Raw genomic sequence first — 24,069 nt, 5'->3', positions numbered from 1 at the left:
TACACTAATGGTGGTTTAAAGATTCCCCCTCCTGTCTCTCCTTGTAATCTGGCTTCCATCAGACCCCCTTATCTGTCTGTAGTGTTTGTATTGTCTGGACCCCAATTACGGACACGAGTCAGGGGTTTTCCCAGTCTTGGGACATACTCATGCCAATCAAGTGTGGCTGTTTACCTTGGGTTCCTAGGGAAGAGGGATGGTACACAGCCAAACACCATATGGGGGTTTCTGGGACCCACTCTTCTTTCTCTCCCTCAGCCTGCAGCAATCTTTACCCCTATAACATAGTACTTCCTGGGGAGAGCAGCGGGAAGTCTTTCCCCTGAAGCCCACTGGTACCTCTCCCAGCTCAGCTCCTAAGGGCCAGTTTCCCCACAAGGTGTGTGGGCTCTCTGATGCTCCTCTACTGGCAGGACATCTACTGGGAGCTGTGCCCAAAGGGATTTTTCCATCCTCTCCTTTGAGGCCCAGCTCTCTCAACCAGATTGAGTCCGCCAATTTCCCCTGGTCCTGGTATCCCCTTTGGCCTCTTCGGGGGAAGAGAAGGGTCAAAGCATTGACATCTAAAGCCATGGACAGGCATGGTTCCCCGAATCTAAGAATGAGGGTTAGGATCAGATAATTTCAGCTTGCTTCCTTCCTGAGGGTGGGAGTGGCCACCTCGGAAGGACCTTCACTTCCTTGCCCCGAAACCTTATCCTGCATCCAGGAAAGGGAATTTATACACAAACTTTGTATGTGGTGATCACCCCAGCGACCTGCAGTTCCATGGGGTGGGACATTTGGGAATGCTGATTTCTACAGCTTTGTTACCACATTTTTGAGCAGGAGGTTGGCGTTCATGACTTTTAGTGCTGCTGGAAGCTGACGCTGGGACCAACTGGGAAGCTGGGAGACACACAGGATCCCCATCCCACCACCTCAGGATCACCTCTTGCTGCCATTGGTAAGAAGTTTCTGTGAACACCAGACCTTAGTGTCTTACTGCTTTCAAAGGTTTCTACCCAGGCTGGCAAGGTTGGCACGGTTTTCTAAGAAGTGTAGTAGCATAGTGCAGAGTAGGGATGCAACACACGTTTACAGAATGAGCGAATGGCAGTGTGCACAATGCCTACATTTTTCTGAGATTGACTGGATTTTTTTTTTTTTTTTTAAGATTTTATTCATTTGAGGGGCGCCTGGGTGGCTCAGATGGTTAAGCGTCTGCCTTCAGCTCAGGTCATGATCCCAGGGTCCTGGGATCGAGTCCCGCATCGGGCTCCCTGCTCCTTGGGAGCCTGCTTCTCCCTCTGCCTCTCTCTCTCTCTCTCTCTCTGTCTCTCATGAATAAATAAATAAAATATTAAAAAAAAAAAGATTTTATTCATTTGAGAGACAGAGAGAGCACAAGCAGGGGGAGGGGCAGAGGGAGAGGGAGAAGCAGACTCCCTGCTGAGCAGGGAGCATGACTTGGGACTTGATTCCAGGACCCTGGATCATGACCTGAGCTGAAGGCAGACACTTAACCATCTGAGCCACCCAGGTGCCCTAGGTGAGATATTTGTAAGTGAAGGGGCAAAGACAAAACTGTCATCGAGAACATTTCTTGTTTTGTCCTGCTCAGCACTTTCTCCTTTCTCTGGATTTCCTTGGGGAGCCATCCCTCCAGTCTTCCTCCATCTGAGCCACCCAGGCGCTCCAGTGGATTTCTAAAGTAAAAGCCTGAGGATCTACTTGGAGTATTTGTACATTCTAGTAAAAATTTTCTGAGTCTTTCCCTATGTAAGTCGTCACCTTTTGCTAAGATTTAATATTTTTTAAAGCTGAGAGACATTTAACAAAACCCTCAAAATGTTATTTTACCAGGAAAACGTTATCTTCGGGATATAGTCCAACTTCAGAGCATCATCATAGTCCTGTAGTTCAACTCAGATGATCTTTTTATTGAGAACAGTTCAAAAATTTCTCAAATAAACTTTTGGCTGGAATTTATTTTAAATTAGATGCAGGGGGAAAAGTTCCCTGTGTGCAGAATGCAAATAATGTATTTCCAGTATGAAAGGGTCTATAAAAATACTTATCTAAATATATCCTCCCGCAAATGGTCAAATGGAGATTCCAGGAGGCCTTTACCCCCTCCCCAAGTCACAGTGACTAGAAACATGTCATTTTTTCTTCCCTAACTTCTTTGGGTTTTCTTTTACTTACTTTGTAAGTTTCTATTTTCTGTACATTACAAAAGGCTAGTAGGAAGCTTAAATTTGCCAATGTTCCTTGGCCACCCATGGGCAATTTCCAGGAAGAGGAACATCTATTATGAACCAAATGTTTTCTGGAACTTCTAAGTGAACCATTAATCTACCGGGAGCAACTTGGCTCTCTTCTTAGTTCTCTGGAGGCTCAAATGAAAGAATTCTTCCTAAGTCACAGCCTAGCAACAAGGATGAACAAAGCAGACTTCATCAATGTTGGACCCAGGAATCACTGCAACACTTGTCCATGCCAACTTATATTTTTAATCTTTATTGCCTTTCTGATTTAAATCGTAAGTATCCATTACAAAACTTGAAAGTCACATAGGCACAGAAGGAAAATACAGACTATATATATATATCTCTCTCTCCACTTTTATTACGAAAGTTTTCAGAGAAAAGTTGGATAGTACAATGAACAACGTATATAGGCTCCACCTAGATTCAATAAATGTTATCTTTTTCTTCCTGTATTGTGTATTTTGCTGAGCCATTTAAAAATTGTTATGAAGCTTCATCCCTAATATTCGAAGAATAAAGACACTGGCCTACGTAAGTACAAGGGCATTATCATACCTAAGAAAATACTTCCATTATCACTTTATCCCATTTCCAAATTTCCAATTATCACAAGAATTGCTAGTCATGTATTTTGCACTTGAGTTCAAGAACGTCCCACATTCTGTACTTGTTTCCTCCTAATGTTGTTTAGCTTTTTCCTCTACACCCTCTTTCCTGTCAGCTGGAAGTTGGGTCTAGCTGCTGCATTAGGTTCAGGTGAACAGATTTTTTTCTCAGTCCTGTTGTAGTCTTCATATCATCTCACTGGGAAGCACACGTTAAGGTGTCCCCGATACCAGGTTTGAGTATGTGATTACAGCGGTGACAGATCAGTCCATTATCAAAGGTGGTTGTTTTTTCCTTGGTGAGTTATCTGTACAGCATTTGAACACTGTAAAGATTCTGTTCCTCAACAGCCTGTTACTTGGCTGACTGATTACACTGATGTCTGCCTGATTGATTACTTACGTGGTCAGGCTCCATATTAAAACACTGAATCCTCTCGTACATGCCAAGTATGCAGACTCATCTTTGGGACAACAGACTAGATAGGTAAGCTTGGGTCAGCAGACTGTTCCCATTAAGGCTGGAAGATGGTTTGTCAGACTGTATTTCAGGGTAGAGCTGCTGGGGAAAGGCCCCTGACGAGCTCTGCATCTGGCTCCCCAACTGAGAAGACAACTCGCACGGGAAAACCACAAATACCAGGCCACATCTAAAGCGTGTCCATGCTCCAGGGGCGTGCAGGCAGCTTGGATCTGCTTAGTCTACATGGGCAAGACCCATGTATTGGACCTGCCTTGCTGATAAACCCTGATTTTATAAAAACAGGTTGAAAATGGACAGAACCTGCTGGAAAAGGTAGTAATAGAGTTGTTGCAGAGATAAAAACCACTGGTCTGCCAAAACAGAAACCTATCTCTGCAGATCAAACTGGCTCTTACTGCTATTTATGTACAAATGGGAAAAAAATAAAATATACAAAATGCTGGAAACCATTTTGACAATTGAGTCTACAAGGGCAGGGTTAGGTTTTAGGAATGGAATTTCAAAATTGAAACATGATCACCAGTGACCAACCAGTTAACTGAAACATTTCTGAGAGGTGGAATTCCAGAATATTTCACCATTGTCTGTTACACAGTTCTGTAATTTTGAGATTTTTTTTTCTGGAGGAAAATGGAACATCTAAAAATCTAAAGGCAAAGTGAACCTCACGGGCTCATATAGTTGTAGGTGGGGCTTCAGTTTGCCCAGTGCTGTATTGAAGGCTGGAAGTCAGTCCATCCTGCAGGCATGAAGCGGCATGCTCCTGAGGGCTGAGTCTTGTTCAACATTTTTCTGAAGGCTTTGATTACACGCTGAATTTACAAATGATACAAAACAAGGAGCAAGAGTTAATAAGCTAGATGGCAGAGTAAGAATTATACAAAGTGGAACAAAATTTAATGAGTTAACAATTTGAAATTTAATTGACTGTAGCCACAAAACCACCAAAGGCTGAGGTATCAAATGGGGTGGGTGGGGGGGACAGCTTCAGGGGTTTCTGTTATCTGAAAACTCAAGGCACATCTGTGTGAGGAGAGTACCCTAAGGGCCAAGGCCCTCTGAGGTCCAAGGCGGAGACATGGGTGCTGATCCATCCAGGGCTGGTCTGGCCACTTCTGTAGGCTGGAGTTGGACCCTAAATGGTATACTCAAGAAGGGACTCTGATGAATCGGGGGCGGGGGGTGGGGAGGGGCAACCCAGAGAAGACTGCAGAATAAGGAAGACTCTCCCCTGCTCTGGAATCTCAAATCCAAGGTTCTAAGTTCCTGGGGCTGGGCAAAGATCACTTAATGTTCTCAACAGAAGGCCAGTTGTTTACAATCCAAACTTAAAAAGTAACACTGCCATAAAAGCTTTATTTTAGAAAGTACTTATCTATGGCAAACAGTGGAGATCATTTAACCTTCACATCCATTATGAGTTAACTCTTTAGAAGGAAAGAATTTCGCATGCCTGCAGTAATACATAAACCCAGTAAGGCAGCAGAGACGTGAACTATGCAGGCATGTGTAACAAGTATGCAGATGCCATTTATTTGGTCCATAAGTACAGTATAGTCGTATTTGAGTTCTACAAAACATCAAATATAAATAACCTGAAACTGTAACAATACACAAAAACTGGCTTCTTACACAGACATACCAGGCAGTACAAGCTGAAAACTTGAGTAAATTAACATTGTTTTACATTAATATACATAGTGCCAGTTAACATTTAAAAACACATTTCAATGCATAGCACTTGATACTTCTTTGAATCTGTTTCAGTCAGTTAAGAGTATGAAAATGGTTAGATCTAGGCTAAAAATAATTCTTCTTCTAACCAAAAATAAAGGCATAATATTTATAACCAGGTATCAACTTTACTAAACGACAATATTTTAAAACTGTTAAATGATACCTAAGGGTATTTACATTAAAAAGGCAACATGCATTGTGTTGTTTCATCTCATGACTGGTTATGCACACACTTTGTTCAAAGGGCTTTAAAACTATATTCCTACTTTCAATACAGCATACCGCAGTGTTTCTAATTGTTCTAGCAAAATGAATGCTTGCTTTCAAAGGGAGCAGAATCATCTTCAAGTCACTGGTGTCAATTTTTTCCCTTTGGAACAAAGAACATAACAAATAACCTGGTTCTGCCCAGTAAGAGGGTTCTGTTTAGAAGCATTTCTGTTCAATCTAATGCTATAACATCATCAAGCTCTTCTGTCTGTTCTGTGCGGGACCTCTTTGCACTGATATTCTCTTTCTCATCTAATTTCCTCTTGCGACTTCTCTCTTCTTCACTGATGTCAGCATTATTTGAAGGACCTTCTTCATCTGAATCAACTATGAGCACATCATCTTGCTCTTGTGCTTATTTCAGAAAAAAAGGAAAAAATGGTTAAAAGTGTGGGAGTTATGAGTGATTTACTAATATTTTATGAAAGTGAAAAGCTGGCATTTCTAATATATACCAAACTTAAGAATGGTAGGCTACCCTTAGGGAACCTTCACTTTATACATGACACATTTCTGTACTGTTTTAATGTTTTCTGTAACAAGCACCGATTTGTTTTCTAATCTTAACAAAAAACTGTAACAAGCATTATAGAACTCAAATTATTATAGCTCCTTGTTTCTATTTCTCCAACAGAAAAGGGGAGGGTGCATATCCTAATACTGGTAGTGGTGGTAATAGTAATAAAACAACAACAACAACAACATATATATAGCACTTACAATGTGCCAGGAACTGTTCTGAGCACTTTGCATATAACAACTCATTTAATCATCACAACAACCCTATAAAGAAGATAACATTATTATCCGTTTTCCAGAAAAGGAAACTGACGTACAGAGATTGACTTGCCCAAGGTCACACAATAGCAGAGGATGAGGCCAGGATTCAAATCCACGCAGTGGGCTCTACCGTGCATACTCATAACCTTACACCACAGCTGGTTTCGTGTACCACCCCCAACCCACCCTCCACCCCCGCGCCAAAGCAAAGGCAGAGTACCTACCTATCTTACTCGTTGCTATTGCCTTCCAAACCGACCCACAGTAAGGGATCAATCAATTCACATTTCAAATTATGGTTTCTGAAAAACTACCACAGTCCCTTCCTCACAGGAAAATGATAGACTTTTCTATTTTTGTAGGAGGAAAAAGGTCATGACCCCATGGCTCATAGGTGGACCACACTCTAGCTAGTCTCAAAGTCCATCTTTAAAATTCTCAGAGAACATAAGAACCAAGAACAACCATATTCCAAAGAACACCAAAGACACAGGGTTAAAGAAATGGAAACAAAGAAGTAAAAAAAATTGGTAACTTTTAGTTTCCTGAGTAAAGAATGAAGGGAGGGGGGCTGTTGTGGGATGTGGGTAGGTAGGAAACATCCAAATCTGAGCACACAGTAAAGCACCAAGCACTAGTACTGAAAACCCAGGGAAACAGAGCCTCTGATGCACTTTACCAAAGTCATAATGGTTCTGAGAGACTGTGAAATGCTAAAAATCCTATACTTACAGCATCTGTTCACTCAAAATAGTCAGATGCATTGATTTGTTTCCCCTAAATAAAACAGGTACCCCAAATCCAAAACTACTACTACAAAGAATGAAGTATCTTCATGCACTAGTAAATTCACGGACATTTCCAGTTGTAAAAACCCACTAACAAAAAAGAACAGTTCCTATTTTCCATAAGAATTTCCCCTAGTCTTTAATGTCTTCATTGGTTCATATATTCAGAGCTCCATTAAAACAATCAATGCCAAATCAATACACACCTCTAATAGTCCTATGGATTTCTGTTTTATGGTCAAATTCATAAAATAATCACAGTTCGTTTCTATATAATGGCCTGCTTGGTGGATAATTAAAGTGCTGGCTGGCTGGGGCCATGACTCACCAGTGGATGTGGAAGGCTGAGCTCCATCGTCACTGCCATTGGTTATGCTTTTGGCAGCATCTTCGGCTTGTTTGGGCCCCACTTTTTCTGGGGCATCACCAACAACTTCAAATTCAACATCCTTCCCTAGGTCCTCACTGTAAAAGAACAACACACTGTAAAACTGGGCCACCACAACTACTGACAAAAGCAAAGGAACAACAGAGACAGTGCTCCTCAAAGCTCTAAGTGCAAGTACGATGTACACACCAAATAGATCCTGATTTTCAAAGAACTAATAAAACCAAAAATAAGACTGCACATAACAAATTTTGGGGATAATTCAAATGGTCAATACCAATGCCCCTTCAAATCAAGGAAAAGGTCTTTAAAAAATATTAACACAACTTTTACTGCTAGAGCAGAAACTGGAGTTCAAAACTCTGTGGCCCAAACTAGCTCTTAGGCATTATTTCTTCAGCTACCATGTTTAAAGATTTACACACTCTACTCTGCTCTTGACCAGAGCCATTTGGTGTTTTAGGAATAGGGGGGTTACATGGGCTCTGGGTTTCCCATCTTTACCAGCAGCACCCTGCTTTGGTAATGAGTTCCCAAAAACATGTATGAAAGTTTAATGCATGAAAGTCAAGCAAAAGACTTACATGTTAAAAGGGGGGGTTCTGTTCCCAGAGAGCTAAAAAATATGATAAAAAAAACCCTAATTATGCCTCCTCTTTAGACACCATCTGATATATTTCCATTTTATTGTACATGTCCTTCCGTTGTTTTTTCCTGTATAATTGAACACAAGCACACCACCGGCATCCAATGGCGTCTGAGGCTAGAGACCACTCCCCAGCAATATCTATCTTGGACTCAACTGTCTAACTTTGTGAAAGTTGTACCTATTACTACTAACTCACATTCAGTTTTTCCTGTCATTTTACGCTTTTTATAAACCAAGCAAGTACATAAAATGTGATATTCTCCAAACAACTACACAAGCTTGAAGTTCATAGAGAGATGGCAATATTGGCAAAACAACTGGATGCAGATGGCAACCCCCTTCATGTTTGTTAGATGGTGCCCAAAAGTCTAAGTCACTGTGTAGTCTGGGTCTATCAATGGGAGCATGCACAAAAATGCACCTTATTCAACAGCTAACCATACCAAAGTGGAGGACCATCTCATTCTAACTGTTACATATACGCAAATATTCTGTAATGCAAGCACATGAATGCTTTTTATAAAAATAGCAGGACATTAAATCGAAAAGAAAAAAATACATGATTCAAAAATCTCTATAGGATAATTTTTAAATGTCTTGTTATTGTTATACACCACAAATGAAATATCTGTCTAATGGGAGGAAGATTTCTTCTTTTCTTCTAATGAATCTTTAAAATAATAGAAGTTTTTATTTTAGTTCAATTATCAAAATGAATTCACTTCTGATTCAAATGTCTGGATTTCTACCTTTTCTAGATCTTTCTGATTAGACACTATGATGACTTACCCTTAAATATTTTTTGCCTATCCCTTTTGTTTTTGAATTCCCAAATTCTTCTGTAGGTCAAGCCTCAGGGAACTTAGTAGCCAACTCAAGCAAATATACTGCATGGTTTCAAACGAACAGTAGGGCTTAAGGGTAAGAAAACATTTTTTCTTCAATTTAAAGTTTTTATATTCAAATAATTTCTTACACTTAAAATATTAATAGTTCCTACCTATGAAGGATGTTGATCAATAAAGTGTAGTCCTGAAGGAAGTCATCTGCTTGAAGCCGGCTCCCATTTCTAATTCCAAATTCTGACAGCTTTTTGTGATTATTAGCTAAGAAATTCGAAAGGAATTTAGATACTTCAGTTATATATTCCACTGGAGCAATCCTATTAATTTAAAAAAGATTAAACCCCTACTATGAGCTGAATTCTGTTGCCCCCTAAAATTCCTATGTTGGGAGTCCTAACCCCAGCATCTCAGAACGTGATTGTATTTGGATAGTGCTTTTTAAAGAGCTGAGTAAGTTGTAATGAGGCTGTTAGGGTGGGCCCTAATCCAATCTAACCAGAATCCTTGCAAGAAGTCCCTCAAGAGAAAGGGGAACCCTCCTACACTGTTGGTGGGAATGCAAGCTGGTGCAGCCACTCTGGAAAACAGTATGGAGGTTCCTCAAAAAGTTGAAAATAGAGCTACCATATGATCCAGCAATTGCACTACTGGGTATTTACCCCAAAGATACAAAAGTAGGGACCCGAAAGGCTACGTGCACCCCGATGTTTATAGCAGCAATGTCCACAATAGCCAAACTGTGGAAAGAGCCAAGGTGTCCATCAACAGATGAATGGATAAAGAAGATGTGGTATATATATAGAATGGAATATTATGCAGCCATCAAAAGGAATAAGATCTTGCCATTTGCAACGACGTGGATGGAACTGGAGGGTATTATGCTGAGCGAAATAAGTCAAACAGAGAAAGCCATGTATCATATGACCTCACTGATATGAGGAATTCTTAATCTCAGGAAACAAACTGAGGGTTGCTGGAGTGGGGGGTGGGGTGGGAGGGGTGGGGTGACTGGGTGATGGACACTGGGGAGGGTATGTGTTCTGGTAAGCGCTGTGAATTGTGCAAGACTGTTGAATCTCAGATCTGTACCTCTGAAACAAATAATGCAATATATGTTAAGAAAGAAAAAAAGAAGAAGAAGAATGTAGCAGCAGGGGAAGAATGAAGGGGGGGAAATCGGAGGGGGAGAAGAAGCATGAGAGACAATGGACTCTGAAAAACAAACTGAGGGTTCTAGAGGGGAGGGGGTTGGGAGGATGGGTTAGCCTGGTGATGGGTATTGAGGAGGGCACGTTCTGCATGGAGCACTGGGTGTTATGCACAAACAATGAATCATGGAACGCTATATCGAAAACTAATGATGTAATGTATGGGGATTTACATAACAATAAAAAAAATTTAAAAAAATTTTTTTTAATTTAAAAAAAAAAAAAGAAAGAGGAAAATTTTGGAAAAGTTGCTAGCGGAAATTCCATACATAGTTTTGTGCTCTGACTTTTTATATTTTGAATAAAAATTTATTATGTTATGTTTATTTTAATTAAAGTTTTGGACAGAAAAAAAAAAAAAAAAAAAAGAAGTCCCTCAAGAGAAACCAAACCTGTGGACATTTTGATCTTAACGACCTGTAGCCTCCAGAATTATGAGAAAATAAGTTTCTGTTATTTAAGTCACCCTGTCTGTGTATTTTGGAATGGTGACTCTACCAAACTAATTCACTAAAATATTAGGCACTTAGAAATTCAGCCCTGAATGAAGAATACTCCAACTACTAAAACTGCTTAAAAAGAACCAAACCGTGTGGAGTTCTGACAATATTCTCCCATTCAAACCAAATTAATCTGGAATCCTGGAGGAGTTGGAAGACAACTTTTAGAGTTGTTCAAAATATATTCTACTTGCAAAGAGGTTATCCATGACAACTTCAACAAACTACTTTTCAGCAAATTCTATAATTCAGAAAATGAGAAAACTTTGTTGATTTGAATGGATTTTCCATTTTTCAACATTTCTCAATGACGAGCCTACGGGACCTCCCCTATCACTCCAATCTAGTTTTAGCTTCTACATGTCATTTCTGCACAGTGCCTAATACCCACAGTATTTAATAAACCTTTGCTACATGGATTATAAATATTCCAATGAAGAACAATTCCTCCAATCAAACTTTTGATGTCACACCACCTCCTCCTATTTCTGAGTCTTTCTGCCTTAATTACCCTTTCTCTCCTGCACGTTCAAATGCTCTTCTCTCGACCTGTAAAAGCACTCAAGTATCACTTACAAAACTGCTTCCTCACTTTGCTCCCAGTTTCACCCCCTCTTCACGACAGACTGCGCTTTATTGAGTATTTGCTCCATGAGGGGCACAGAGTGTATAGAACCTGTTGACCTATGTAGTGCCTGGCACATACTAAGTAAACTGTATTTTAAATTCTAGTTATCATTAAATTTACGTGATTTTTCTATATGATCTAGTAATCTTTTTCTTTGTTGGTTTTTATAATTTCTTTTGTCGCTTATAAGGAAAATGCTTAGAAAGGATCCTCCCTCCTTGAACCTGAAACCCAGAAACTACTGACAGTTTCTAATTCTTTTATAGATTTTTTTTTTAATTTTATTATGTTATGTTAGTCACCATACAATACATCATTGGTTTTTGATGTACAGTGTTCCATGATTCATTGTTTTCGTATAACACCCAGTGCTCCATGCAGTACGTGCCCTCCTTAATACCCATCACCGGGCTAATCAATCCCCCCTCCCCCCTCCCAATTATTATTTTTTTTTAAGTAAACTCTATGCCCAATGTGGAGCTCCAACTCATGACCTGGAAATCGAGAGCCGCATGCTCTACTGACTGAGCCACGGGGATGCCCCTGCAGGTTTCTTATTTTAACTTTTTAATCTACCTGGAATGCCTTCAGAGAATTATAATTCCTACCCACACTTCCATCCTCAAGTCCTTTCTCACATTCTCCACTCACTACAAACTCCTCAGACCCAACATGTTTGAAAGAAAAATAGTTACTGTGCATTCATTCTATCGTTGTCAACTAGCACCATCTCTAAAGCCAGAGTCATGGCGGCAGTCCTGTACCAGCCCAACAATGCCACTTTTCCTCACCTGGCCCCTGAACTCTGACTCCAAATCTCAACCATGACATCTGCTACTGCCTCAGTAAAAATCCCTCGTTACCTTCATTTTTTCCTCCCTAAATAGCTCCCCGCTTCCTCTTTCACATGCCTAACCCGCCCCCCCCTCCCCCCCCCGCAGACAATGCTAGAAGTTAATATATTACTTCCCTGCTTAGAAGCCTTGGTGGTAGCAGGACACTGGGGGAAGAGGATGACAAACACATGTCACGTGTATGCCACAGAAAGCCCTCTAGCTGTGCCACCACTGCTAAGCCCGCAGCACCCCACTTTCCACTGAAACAAATAACTGGCCATTCCAAAAGCCGTTTACGTTTGTAAAGGCTGCTGATTCTGTGCAAGTGCAGATATTGCCTTCTCTGCCCAGAGGGCCTTTACATCTTTAGGAACTGGCCCAGGAGTCCTTTCTCCCGTGACCCTCCTCTCTTCACAAGGCTCTAATTCCTACCTTATACGTCTGTTCCTATAGTTATTTCTTAGACTGTATTAAATCCACTTGTTGATCATTTCTCCTCTCCTTCCAGGCTCTAAAGTACTTCAAGACAGGGACCACTGCCTTACTCATTCTTGAATTATAAACACCTAGGACTATACCTCTAACACAGAAGGACTCTAAACATATTTGAATAAATGCTAGCACCCTCAGTAGCACATGTCTTTTGTGGAAAAGGGCCAGAGATTTAAGCCACAGAGATTCTTGACCTGTTTCCATTTTTGAAGTCCTAGCATTTGAAAGAGCTGGCCAGAACCACAGAACCAAGGAGAGAATGTATAGTCATGGATAAACTTTCTCTGTGTGTATGAAGACAGCTGGCTAAAATGGGGCTTAAATATTCAACTAGATTTCTTAAAATAGACTACTACCTATCCAAAACACGGCCTCGAATTACTCATGACCTAGTATCTCAAACATTTTCTTGACAAAATCTACAGTCAAGAATCCTGACACTAGGTTTTAATGTAAAGGCTTGACATCTGAATAACCTCATGAGGATATGGCAAAGTGTCCTGAATAAATGACCAATGAACAAATGTGTGAATAATACATCACATACTTGGGGAAAACTGCCCCCCAGATTTTTAAAGTAATGGTACACTGACAAAATTGGGGATGTGGAGAAATCAACTAAAACAGTAGCCCAAAGAGATGAGCTGCCAAAGTGACCAAAGAGGTATGGGAACGTAGACTAGTGCAGTCTGAAGGGGACATAACCATAACTAATTCTAAGAAAGCTGAAAAAGAATCAAATGCATCATACTTTTTACAATAAATGCATTAAGAAAAGGGATGACTTGCTTGCATTTTTAAAAAAAGATTTATTGGGGTGCCTGGGTGGCTTAGTCGTTAAGTGTCTGCCTTCGGCTCAAGTCATGATCCCAGGGTCCTGGGATCGAGCCCCACATCAGGCTCCCTGCTCAGCGGGAAGCCTGCTTCTCCCTCTCCCGCTCCCCCTGCTTGTGTTCCCTCTCTCACTGTGTCTCTCTCTGTCAAATAAATAAATAAAATCTTAAAAAAATAAAAAATAAAAATAAAAAAATAAAAAAAAAGATTTATTTATTTTAGAGAGTGCACAAGTGGGAGGGGCAAAGGGAGAGGGAGAGAGAGAGAGAATGCCAAGCAGACTCTGTGCTGAGCGCACAGACCAACACGGAGCTCAATCCCACAACCCCGAGATCATGACCCGAGCCCAAACCAAGAGTTGGACGCTTAACCAACTGTACCGCCCAAGTGCCCTGACCTGCTTAAACTTTTGAAAAGGGAAGCCTAGAAAACCAAAAGTGGGCACTGATTTTCAGCATTACTTTCTGCTCTATAATGGGCTATCAAGGCTTCTTTCTCTACTCCTGGACAAAACACCTAATAGCCTTAAATTACCCTTCCTACCCTAACAGCCAGAGCAATCTTCTCATGACTAATTCAGCTCCCAGGATCCATGATACAGGCAAGGTGGTTCCTTGTTAGTGAACAAGAGCATCATGGTCACTGTAAACCTGACTATGCACTGGGTTCTTGAGAAACAGTCCCTGAGATACCCTGACAATACGGGAGTCCCCAGACCTGGAACTGCAGTGATCCCAGCAAGGCAGTGCCACCTAGGGAGAGCACTTCCATGACCAAATATTGCCCCATCAGCTGTGATACTGAGTAACATGTATAGTAAATGGACAAACTAATGTTACTTTCTCATGTATACAGTTTCCACCCAAATGAGGGGAGTGAATAAATGCAATGTATGATACCTTCTGTCTCTCCCTCTTCTGAAGATATTAGGATTGTTCCTTTCCCATCTTCAATTTGGACATCTGGTGCTACCATAGCAAATTTTTCTTTCACTATCTATAAGAAAAAAAGATACAAAATATTAATATATATATAGCTAAAGACCATAAAAAAACTTAGACATTTTTTCCATAAAGGCTCTTACTTTCCCCTTCCATTGGAAAGAGGCAAAGTCGTTCGTCAAGATACCTCAGGACATGAAGGAAAGCACTGGAAATTCACCCAATTACTCCATGCCCATGCTGCCCACCCTCATGTTTGACCACTGATGAAGTTCAGATAAAACTTCCTCCAAATGGGAGATTGCGAACTCTTGATTGGCTTAGTATTTTTTCTTCCCTACAGATGAGGTACTGAGCTAGACACTTGGCATATTTCATCTTAGTCTCTATGCCAATCCTCTATTTGCAGATGTTTTATAGATGGAAAATTTCTCATTAAAACTGATTCTTGGATAGTCTTCCTCTTCCCAAGTTCCATCTCTCTTTAAATTCCAAGACGGATCAGGAGTGATGATAATCTGTCAAATCCTAGCTGCTCTTAAAAATAACAGGAATTCTCTAAAGGTCTGATTATCCCACAAATAGCTGGCTTGCTTTAAGCTCAAGAATGACTACATACCAACTATAATTATTTCCTAAGAAAGCAGGGGGGGCAATCACCCTCTGCTGGCCAGTTTACCAAATCCTGCTGCTTCATCAAAACATAAGCTCACATCAATCTGCCCTATGCAATCAGTTCTGGGAGAAAGGCTATTCCCTCTCCAGCAGTCTAGGCCACAAGGGTCCATCGCCCCCATGTCATATAAATATGAAACATGATGATGGGGATTATCAGAGAGCAATCTGAAATGATCCCAGAAGTGGGAAGTGGCACCCATTTGGGCCATTCTAGCCAATTTAGAAGGAACCTAAGGATTAGACCACATCCTCAACTTCCATTTCCTTCACTCCAGAGCTCTACTACTGGTGAATCCAGATACACAAACGCAACATTTCATAAAAGGCCAACTTAACACACCACAGTCAGGGATATTGCCTGTCAGGAAACACAGAATTTACACACTATCTGGGAACAAAGTGTCTCCTGCTTGCCAAGAAACCATCACCTCTGTACCACCTGTGGGGCATAGTCCACCCAAATTCATCTATTCCCTTCTGGGATGTGAGGCACATACTCTGGAACCACAGACCAAAAAATCCAGTAGCAACCCAGATAGTAAAGTAACGTAGAATATGAGAGCAACACAACTTAGTAGTCAGAATCTTTCAGAATAATTACGCGGCTTTTAGTTTGTTATCACACTAACACTATCAAGCAGAAGGGAACCTAGGTTTCCTGTTTTTAGAAGAGGAAAATGAACAAACCTTGTGGAAGAGAACCAGCCCCTGCACTTACCTTATCCTGTAATGTGAGAACAGTCACTTTATGGACATTCAGCCGAACAGTCACCTCTGGCTTGCTGGCACATACGTAACAATTAGGGTTAGGACGATCCAGTGCACAGGGCACAAGAAGCTTCTTTCTTGGGTTTGGTTGTTTATTCAAAAAAATCTTTGGAGGAGAAAAAATACAAGCAGAAACCACAAATCAGTTACAATACCACACAACCTGAAGTCTACCATCTTGTTTACTGTACAGCCAATAAAAAAATAAGTATTCCCTTCTAGATGGGAAAAAACATAAGGAAAATCATGGCCTTTTTAATAAGAGACTGATTTTTCAACTTTCTTTTCCAATTAGCTACCATGTGAAAGGCTGTGCTTACTGAAAAGAAATCTTGTACTAACGACTCTAAACTATTCTGCAAACTAATTTACAAAAGTAAAGGCCTAGCTGTACTCATCCCTGGTATCATTAAAACAGCTTTTGGGGGTCTTCCCAATTAAGGTTGTTCTTATCAATTTTAAGCCAACTTCTCAACAGCAATACACTTATTTCTCCAATTAATGGTAACGCTTTCACAGATGTATGGAACCAATGTACTGCCTTTCTTTTCAAGTTGTCTATGATGATTACGATATTAACATTTATATAATTATGAGAAAAAATAATGTACTTCAGGCAATATTAGCACCTATTTACCATTTCCCTAGTACCCAAACAAAAAATAAAAGCCAATGCAAATTTTTAAAATTGCACTAGAAAAAAAAATGCACTGAAATTTAAAAAGGCCCCAACCTCATATTTCTACAGAGTTTGGTGAACACTAGTAAGATTAATACAAACAAATGTCAGATGAACACTGGAAGCAGATATACAAATTCTCATTTCTTGATGACCATGTTAGGTGTGGCACCTGCTAAGATGACTTAATTCTAAAGAGGAACCCCATGGATTCCCAAACTTTAACGAAGTCAATCCTGTGAGAGGCAGTAAGTGCTGGGAGGAGGACTCCTGTAACAATAGTACTGCTAGCAGTTAATCACTGTACTGGCAGGGCCAGAGGCAGGGTCCAATTGGAGAACAGATTTGATTGATCTTAGGCTTCACTGGGAAGGTAACCGTGCTAAGGGAAATCAACAGTCAGGAAAACAAATGCTAACACCATTAACATACAGGCTAACACTATTACTCTGTCCTAATATTCACTTCGTAAGTGTGAACCAAAAAATCCAGACATAAACATCATTAACCCAAGAGAGGGACAAAGCTAAGTAAGCAAAGAAACAAGAAGGATATTATAGGATACGGTAGACATTTTAATAAATTCGACGACAGACTGGCAGTAATTCTACAGTCCTTCACTCCAAAATTTCATGAAAACATTAAAAAGTTTGTTTCTTAAAGTAGGCTCCACACCCAGCATGAAGCCCAGCGTGGGGCTTGAACTCATGACCCTGAGATCAACACCTGAGCTGAGATCAAGAGTCAGACACTTAAATCGAATGAGCCACCCAAGTGGTGTTAGTTTTAAAAGATAAACCTAGTCCAAATCTCACGCAACATAGGAACTCTTTAACAGGAGACTCTTGCATAGAGCAAGGACCTAGAAGGGGAGGTGAATTAAGAACAAAAATATCTTTCCCACAAAAATAGCAAGAAAAATTATCTTGGCCTTGGTGCTTAGGGGAAGTGGGGGGGGGGGAGGGAACGACACATATCTTCCTTCATATTTCATTACAGTAAGACAGGGCTCATGCGGATTTACTGTCAGACATAGGAGTTGAAAAACTAAAGCTAAGAATTTAAAAGTAGTCCTGAATTGGTAAGATGCCAGGCACCCAGATCAAATCCTCTTTGAAGAAGTACACCTTCAATAAGTCCTTCAGAGTTACCAGACACAGGGGTGCCTGGGTGGCTTAGTGGGTTGAGCATCTGCCTTTGACTCAGGTCCTATGATCTCAAGATCCTGGGATTAAGCCCCATGTTGGGCTCCCTGCTCAGTGGGGAGTCTGCTTCTCCCTCTCCCCTGCACCATGCTTTCCCTCGAATAAATATATATATTTTAAAGATTTATATTTTATTTGACAGAGCACAAGTAGGCAGAGCGGCAGGCAGAGGGAGAGGGAGAAGCAGACTCTCCACTGAGCAGGGAGCCCGATGTGGGGCTCAATCCCAGGACCCTGGGATCATGACCTGAGCTGAAGGCAGCTGCTTAACCGACTGAGCCACTCAAGCGCCCCATAAATAACATCTTAAAAAAAAAAAAAATTATGACACAATTTTAACAAACACTAATTCAAAAAAAAAAAAATCATAAGCCAACCAAATACTGTGAAATCTAGCAGAAATGATAGTAGACTCACCCATAAAGAGTTCAGACACGGACATTATCAAAGAACATAAACTAGGTTTAAAACAAAAAAGGAGACTTTAAAAAGCATGAACAAAGGAGAGAACTATAAAATGACAAAGCAAAATTTAATAAAACTATAGGGAACTTTTAGAATTGAAAAAAACGTAATAGAAGGAACCACACAGGGGCGCCTGGGTGTCTCAGTCGTTAAGCGTCTGCCTTCGGCTCAGGTCATGATCTCAAGAGTCCTGGGATCGAGCCCCACATCGGGCTCCCTGCTCAGCGGAGAGTCTGCTTTTCCCTCTCCCACTCCCCCTGCTTGTGTTCCCTCTCTCGCTGTGTCTCTCTCTGTCAAATAAATAAATAAAATCTTAAAAAAAAAAAAAAAAAAAAGGAACCACACAATTAGTCCCTCTAAGAATTCAGTAAAACTGCAACTATTAGAAGCAAACTAGCTTCTGCTTCCATTTCAGACAGAAATAAGAGAAGGAAGTGTTTTCCTTTTTGCTATAATTTCCAGGAAGCTTACTTACACATAAACTCACAAGGTAAGTGGAACATGGTTTTTCCACTGCTTTAATCAATTTTATTGTTTTAATTTTTTAAATGATCTGTTTAATGTGCTTTTTATAAGTTACTTTTTTCCCCCTAAAGTACAGACTATACTATTAAAAAGAGATTGGACGGGGGCGCTTAGCTAGCTCAGCTGGCAGAGCATGTGACTCTTGACCTCAGGGTTGAGTGTTCAAGCCCCATATTGAGCACAGAGCTTACTTAAAAAAAAAGAGAGAGAGGTTACATAAAGAATGCAAATAGAAATACTCACTGTTCTACACTGGTCTATTTTTCCTGATAAAATCTTCAATCCTTCCAATACTATTAACCCAGCAATCACTGCATTAGTAGTAGCGATAGCAGGAATAATGTTCCCTGCCATTGCTGAAAAACAAAGATGAATATGGTTAACTGTGAAAAAAGAGTAACAGAATTTTAGGTAATACAACTAAAGTATTACATAACTTACATTTTATATCAAATCTGCTCTTCATATTCATACTGAAAATATGCATCCTGAGGTTCGCAGCAGAGGTGACAAAATCCATTGCAGATGGGTCATCCTGCCAATATTTTAAACAATTTATTAAGTCTTCCCACAAACTTACTAATTTGGTTGGTATCACCTTCAAAACAGTACTTTCACACGTTTTGTAACACTGTAGACAGTCAACTAGAACAAGAGGTGGCCTTGAGGAAGAAGCTAGGGTCTCATTATCAGATTCTTGGATCCAGGAATGTAGCCTGACAAGAATGCCAAGACCCACCAGGCTTCTAGGACCTCAATCCTGCTTACACAAATACAGCAGACACTAAGTGTATAGACCGCAACACCAATTCGATTCACTGACGGTGGCAACCCTCTCCTAGGTCCATCGGTCTGTAATGAAAGGTTGTTTGGTAACAGCAAAGAGATAAGGGCTTTTTAGAGAAAAGGGCTTCATTAAAGACTCAAACGTCTGGACTACACCTTTTGGTTTTCCTTCTCCAAATTCCCTTCATACACACCAGTCTCCTGCATTTGCGGTTTCTTTTCACATATGGCAATATAACAAAAGTTTTCCCTTGACAATTTATATTCTTCCTGAGATTGTATCTTGGTCACTTTAGATTTCAGCAAGATTTCCTGCTTCACTGAGAACATACTATCCCAGCCTATAATTCAGAAGCACCAAAGTACAGAAGAGAAAGCACTGACAGGATGTGCGTTCTCTATTTATTGGCTGGCTGGTTAACCTCAGGCAAATGAAATTCCTTAAATCTGTAATTCCTTAAGTAGGGAAAATTATATAAATATTTTATGAGGTTGTGATGAGGATCAAGTATGAATATTTAATAGTACCCAACAGTATACATTAGGTACTTCCCTAGACAACTGGTTCACCATATCCATTAGGTGTAGATTTTAATCAGAGGGTAACAACTCCCAGTTTCAGTTTCATTATCTAGCCCCTGTGTATGGATGAAAACGTCCCAAATCACTATTAGAACACTAACAATGAAAATATGTATTTGTTAAAGTTAATCTTTATACATAAACCCAAAAGAATAAGGTTTACAAGAATCCCCAAAATATGAACTTACTAGCTCTATTTTGGATGTCTAATTCAATCACAGTTTCAAAATTTGCACAAAATTATCATCTCAGCTTAGTAAAACTGACCAAACTTTTCCCCTTACAACTCATGGCAAATCTCTACCATCACTGAAACATAAAAACTTTAACACAGCTAAATCACTTGCAGATGTAGAAAACACTGATTACAATTAAAAATCAAATTAACTCATTAAATTTCAAAATATGACATCTAACCACAAAATACTATTAAATGTTATTTTAACTTGGTAAGAATAATTACATTTAATTTTTGTATTTAGAGGTCTCAGACCTTTCACTATTTCAATAGAAAGGCAATTTTATTACTTTCAAGGTTAATTAGGCTCATGAGCTGTTGTCTCCAAAAGGATTTTATGACTTCTATTAACAAATCTGTATTACACAAGAAAGTTTTTAAGTCAGTGAAACATTTTACTTCAATAAATTCACATTATTTCTCCAGTCCAATTATGTTCTCAAAACATAATTATAAACCACAAATCCATAACCAGAATCTAAAATCAAGTTCTGTATTACTTGAATTCACGTAGAGAAAATTCATAGTTCAATGTAGTAATTAGAAATGAAAACATCCAAGCAAACTCAACATTATGTCCTCAAATTCTGGTAGAATAAATGATATCCAAAAAATTACTAGTTTCTGGTTACAGTTCAAGAAAATATGCATGTGATATAGAATTGCCACATATTTTCAAAACGAACCTTGTCCCATATGAGCTCAGCTCCATCCCCTTTTTCTGCTAAATGAACTCTTAAAGTCTCAATGCTCTTTGAAAAAAGACATGCATAGCTCTTTACATCTAGAACTTGCTGGTCTTTCAGACCTAACTGCGGTTCATTTTGTTGATCTGATGCATTGGTTTCTTCTCCTAAGGGAAAAAATATTAGAAATTTCACTATTAAACATCATCCCTCTATTTTATTTAAAAATTCAATGCTTGACCAATAAGAAAATCAAAATGAAACAAATTCCATTAAGATAATTATTAGGATACTACAAATATTTGTGCAAGAAAATGGCTAATAGGAACCTCATAAAACCACTAGAGAATTCAAAGATACAATGTCGATAAGATAAACATTATGCCCAGCACATAGTTAGCACTCAGTAAGTGGAAGATATCAGAAGCATACTTTTTTTTTTTTTGAAGATTTTATTTATTTGACAGAGAGAGACACAGCGAGAGAGGGAACACAAGCAGGGGGGAGTGGGAGAGGGAGAAGCAGGCTCCCCGCTGAGCAGGGAGCCCGATGCGGGGCTTGATACCAGGACCCTAGGATCACGACCTGAGCCGAAGGCAGACGCTTAACGACTGAGCCACCCAGGCGCCCTATCAGAAGCATACTTAAATTTAGTCTGTAAAACCCAGCAAATGCACTACTGGGTATTTACCCCAAAGATACAAATGTAGTGATCCGAAGGGGTACGTGCACCCCAATGTTTATAGCAGCAATGTCCACAATAGCCAAACTATGGAAAGAGCCAAGATGTCCATCAACAGATGAATGGATAAAGAAAATGTGGTGTGTATACACACACACACACACACACACACACACACACACACACACTGGAATATTATGCAGCCAACAACAACAACAAAAAACCAAAATCTTTCAACGACGTGGATGGAACTAGAGAGTATTATGCTAAGCGAAATAAGTCAATCAGAGAAAGACATGTATCATATGATCTCACTGATATGAGGAATTCTTAATCTCAGGAAACAAACTGAGGGTTGCTGGAGTGGTGGGGGGTGGGAGGGATGGGGTGGCTGGGTGACAGACACTGGGGAGGGTATACGCTATGGGGAGCGCTGTGAATTGTGTAAGACTAATGAATCACAGACCTGTACCTCTGAAACAAATAATATACGTTAAAAAAAGAGAGAGAATATAGTAGGAAGGGAAAAATGAAGGGGGGGAAGTCAGAGAGGGAGACAAACCATGAGAGACTATGGACTCTGAGAAACAAACTGAGGGTTCTAGAGGGGAGGGGGTGGGGGAATGGGTTAGCCTGGTGATGGGTATTAAAGAGGGCACGTACTGAATGGAGCACTGGGTGTTATATGCAAACAATGAATCATGGGACACTATAGCAAAAACGAATGATGTAATGTATGGTGATTAACATAATAAAATAAAATTTAAAAAAATATTTAGTCCGTAAAGACAAATATTCATTACTGTAGAGAACTGCTCCCAACTGACACCCCAAATCTCCTGGGACCCTTTAAGTTTCAATGTGCTAATCACTGCAGTGCATACATTAATTGTAATGTAACTTATCTAAGGCATAGACATAATGTGTGGAAGGGGCGGTAGGATAAGGAAGAAGTCACTACTACAATAGTTTTTCTCACATTTAAAATTGTAAGTATGTCCCTAAATTAAATCCTAAAGAGATAATCACACAAAGGTACAAAGATGTGCATATATTCTTATCACAACACTATTTGAGGGAAAATATGAAACAAAGGTTAACCAATAAGGGACTAGTTAAATAATACTGACTGGAAAGAGCAAGTAACAATATATAAATGTGTATGATTCCATTTATGTAAAGCGCATAAACAACTGCCCTTTATTTCTGTGCACAGATAGAGTTGACTACCAAGACATTCCCTAAATGTTAACAGTGGCTATTTCTCTAGGTGACAAGATTTCCAGCCATCTTCCTTCTTCATATGTTTCTAAACTGAATTTCTTACCATGAAATTCAGGGTTATTTAAAGATTTTAAGTGAGAGAACTTCCAATTTAGGTATCCCAAAGACTAAAATGTATTTAAGTTTATTTATTTAAGTAATACCTACACCTAATGTTGGGCTTGAACTCACGACCCTGAGGGTCAAGAGCCACATGCTCTTCCAACAAAGCCACCCGGGCACCCCATAAAATGTATTCTTTACCTTGACTTTGTACTTCAGCCCAGTCCAACGGAACCGGAGGTTTCCTTTTCCGCCACAGTTTGTCCATTGTCAACAGATACCGGATATCATCTTTAAAAAGCTTAAAAAAAAATTTAAAAATAACAAAGATAAAATCCCACAAATCCTATAGTCCCTATGCTGATAAAATATAACAAAATTTCATTGATTTACTATAAATATTACACCATAAAATCTTCTGATTTAAAGATATGTCCTATACAAGCAGATGCACACTTTCCAAAAGAAAAACCCACAAAACGTAAACCTTTTATAAAAATATTTATACAGAACGTCTGCATTTGAAACAGTGAAAGCAGAAAAGCTGAGAAAAAGAGTAAAGGAACTGTGAATAGTGCTCACAGCCCCTGCCCCGCTAAGTCACCTCCCCCAAGCATACCTAAAGTTCCAAAGATTGATCTGAAGCAAAATCATGCCAATCAAGAAGTTAAATAAACATACACCAGTTCCATAAGAATTGAATTAAATCACTGAGCCTAGAGATACCAGTTAGCAATATCTCCAAGTTCATGGGTATAATAGCAATAAAGCAGAAACATTTTATTTTTTAAAGAATTTATTTATTTATCTGAGACACAGAGAAGATGAGAGAGAGAGCATGAGCAGGGAGGAGGGGCAGAGGGAGAAGCAGACTCCCCACTGAGCAGGGAGCCTGACACAGGGCTCGATTCTAGGACTCTGGGATCATGACCTGAGCTGAAGGCAGATTTTTTTTTTTTTAATATTTTATTTATTTATTCATGAGAGAGAGAGAGAGAGAGAGAAAGAGAGGCAGAGCAGAAGCAGGCTCCCCAAGGAGCAGGGAGCCCGATGCGGGACTTGATCCCAGGATCCTGGGATCATGACCTGAGCCGAAGGCAGATGTTTAACTGACTGAGCCACCCAGGAACCCCAAGCATACATTTTAAAAGTAGTGCTCAAAACCAGAATTTAATCACCTGTAACATCTTTGAAATGTGGTCCGGCCCCCCA

General features: G+C 39.8%; 1 protein-coding gene across 3 annotated transcripts in view; it reads right to left on the bottom strand.

Annotated features, from left to right (window-relative positions):
- Positions 1-2,481: 2,481 nt before the first annotated feature.
- The window catches only part of UBA2 (ubiquitin like modifier activating enzyme 2), a 41,463-nt gene continuing 19,875 nt past the window's right edge, over positions 2,482-24,069 (bottom strand). For 2 of the 3 annotated variants that reach the window (XM_032390459.1, XM_032390460.1), the window contains 9 exons: positions 23,059-23,158; positions 20,850-21,016; positions 18,999-19,092; positions 18,801-18,913; positions 15,634-15,789; positions 14,196-14,292; positions 8,954-9,059; positions 7,245-7,381; positions 5,176-5,702 (listed from right to left, as the gene is read on the bottom strand). In XM_032390459.1, the coding sequence (XP_032246350.1) occupies positions 5,521-5,702; positions 7,245-7,381; positions 8,954-9,059; positions 14,196-14,292; positions 15,634-15,789; positions 18,801-18,913; positions 18,999-19,092; positions 20,850-21,016; positions 23,059-23,158 (1,152 nt within the window). In that variant the 3' untranslated portion in view covers positions 5,176-5,520. Of the gene's footprint in view, positions 5,703-7,244; positions 7,382-8,953; positions 9,060-14,195; positions 14,293-15,633; positions 15,790-18,800; positions 18,914-18,998; positions 19,093-20,849; positions 21,017-23,058; positions 23,159-24,069 lie in introns of all 3 variants that reach the window. The other variant, XM_032390458.1, reaches the window with a different exon arrangement.

This window comes from Phoca vitulina, unplaced genomic scaffold, assembly GCF_004348235.1.
Source record: "Phoca vitulina isolate PV1807 unplaced genomic scaffold, GSC_HSeal_1.0 scaffold58, whole genome shotgun sequence".
NCBI classification, from domain to species: domain Eukaryota; kingdom Metazoa; phylum Chordata; class Mammalia; order Carnivora; family Phocidae; genus Phoca; species Phoca vitulina.
This window is presented reverse-complemented; position numbering and strand designations above follow the sequence as displayed.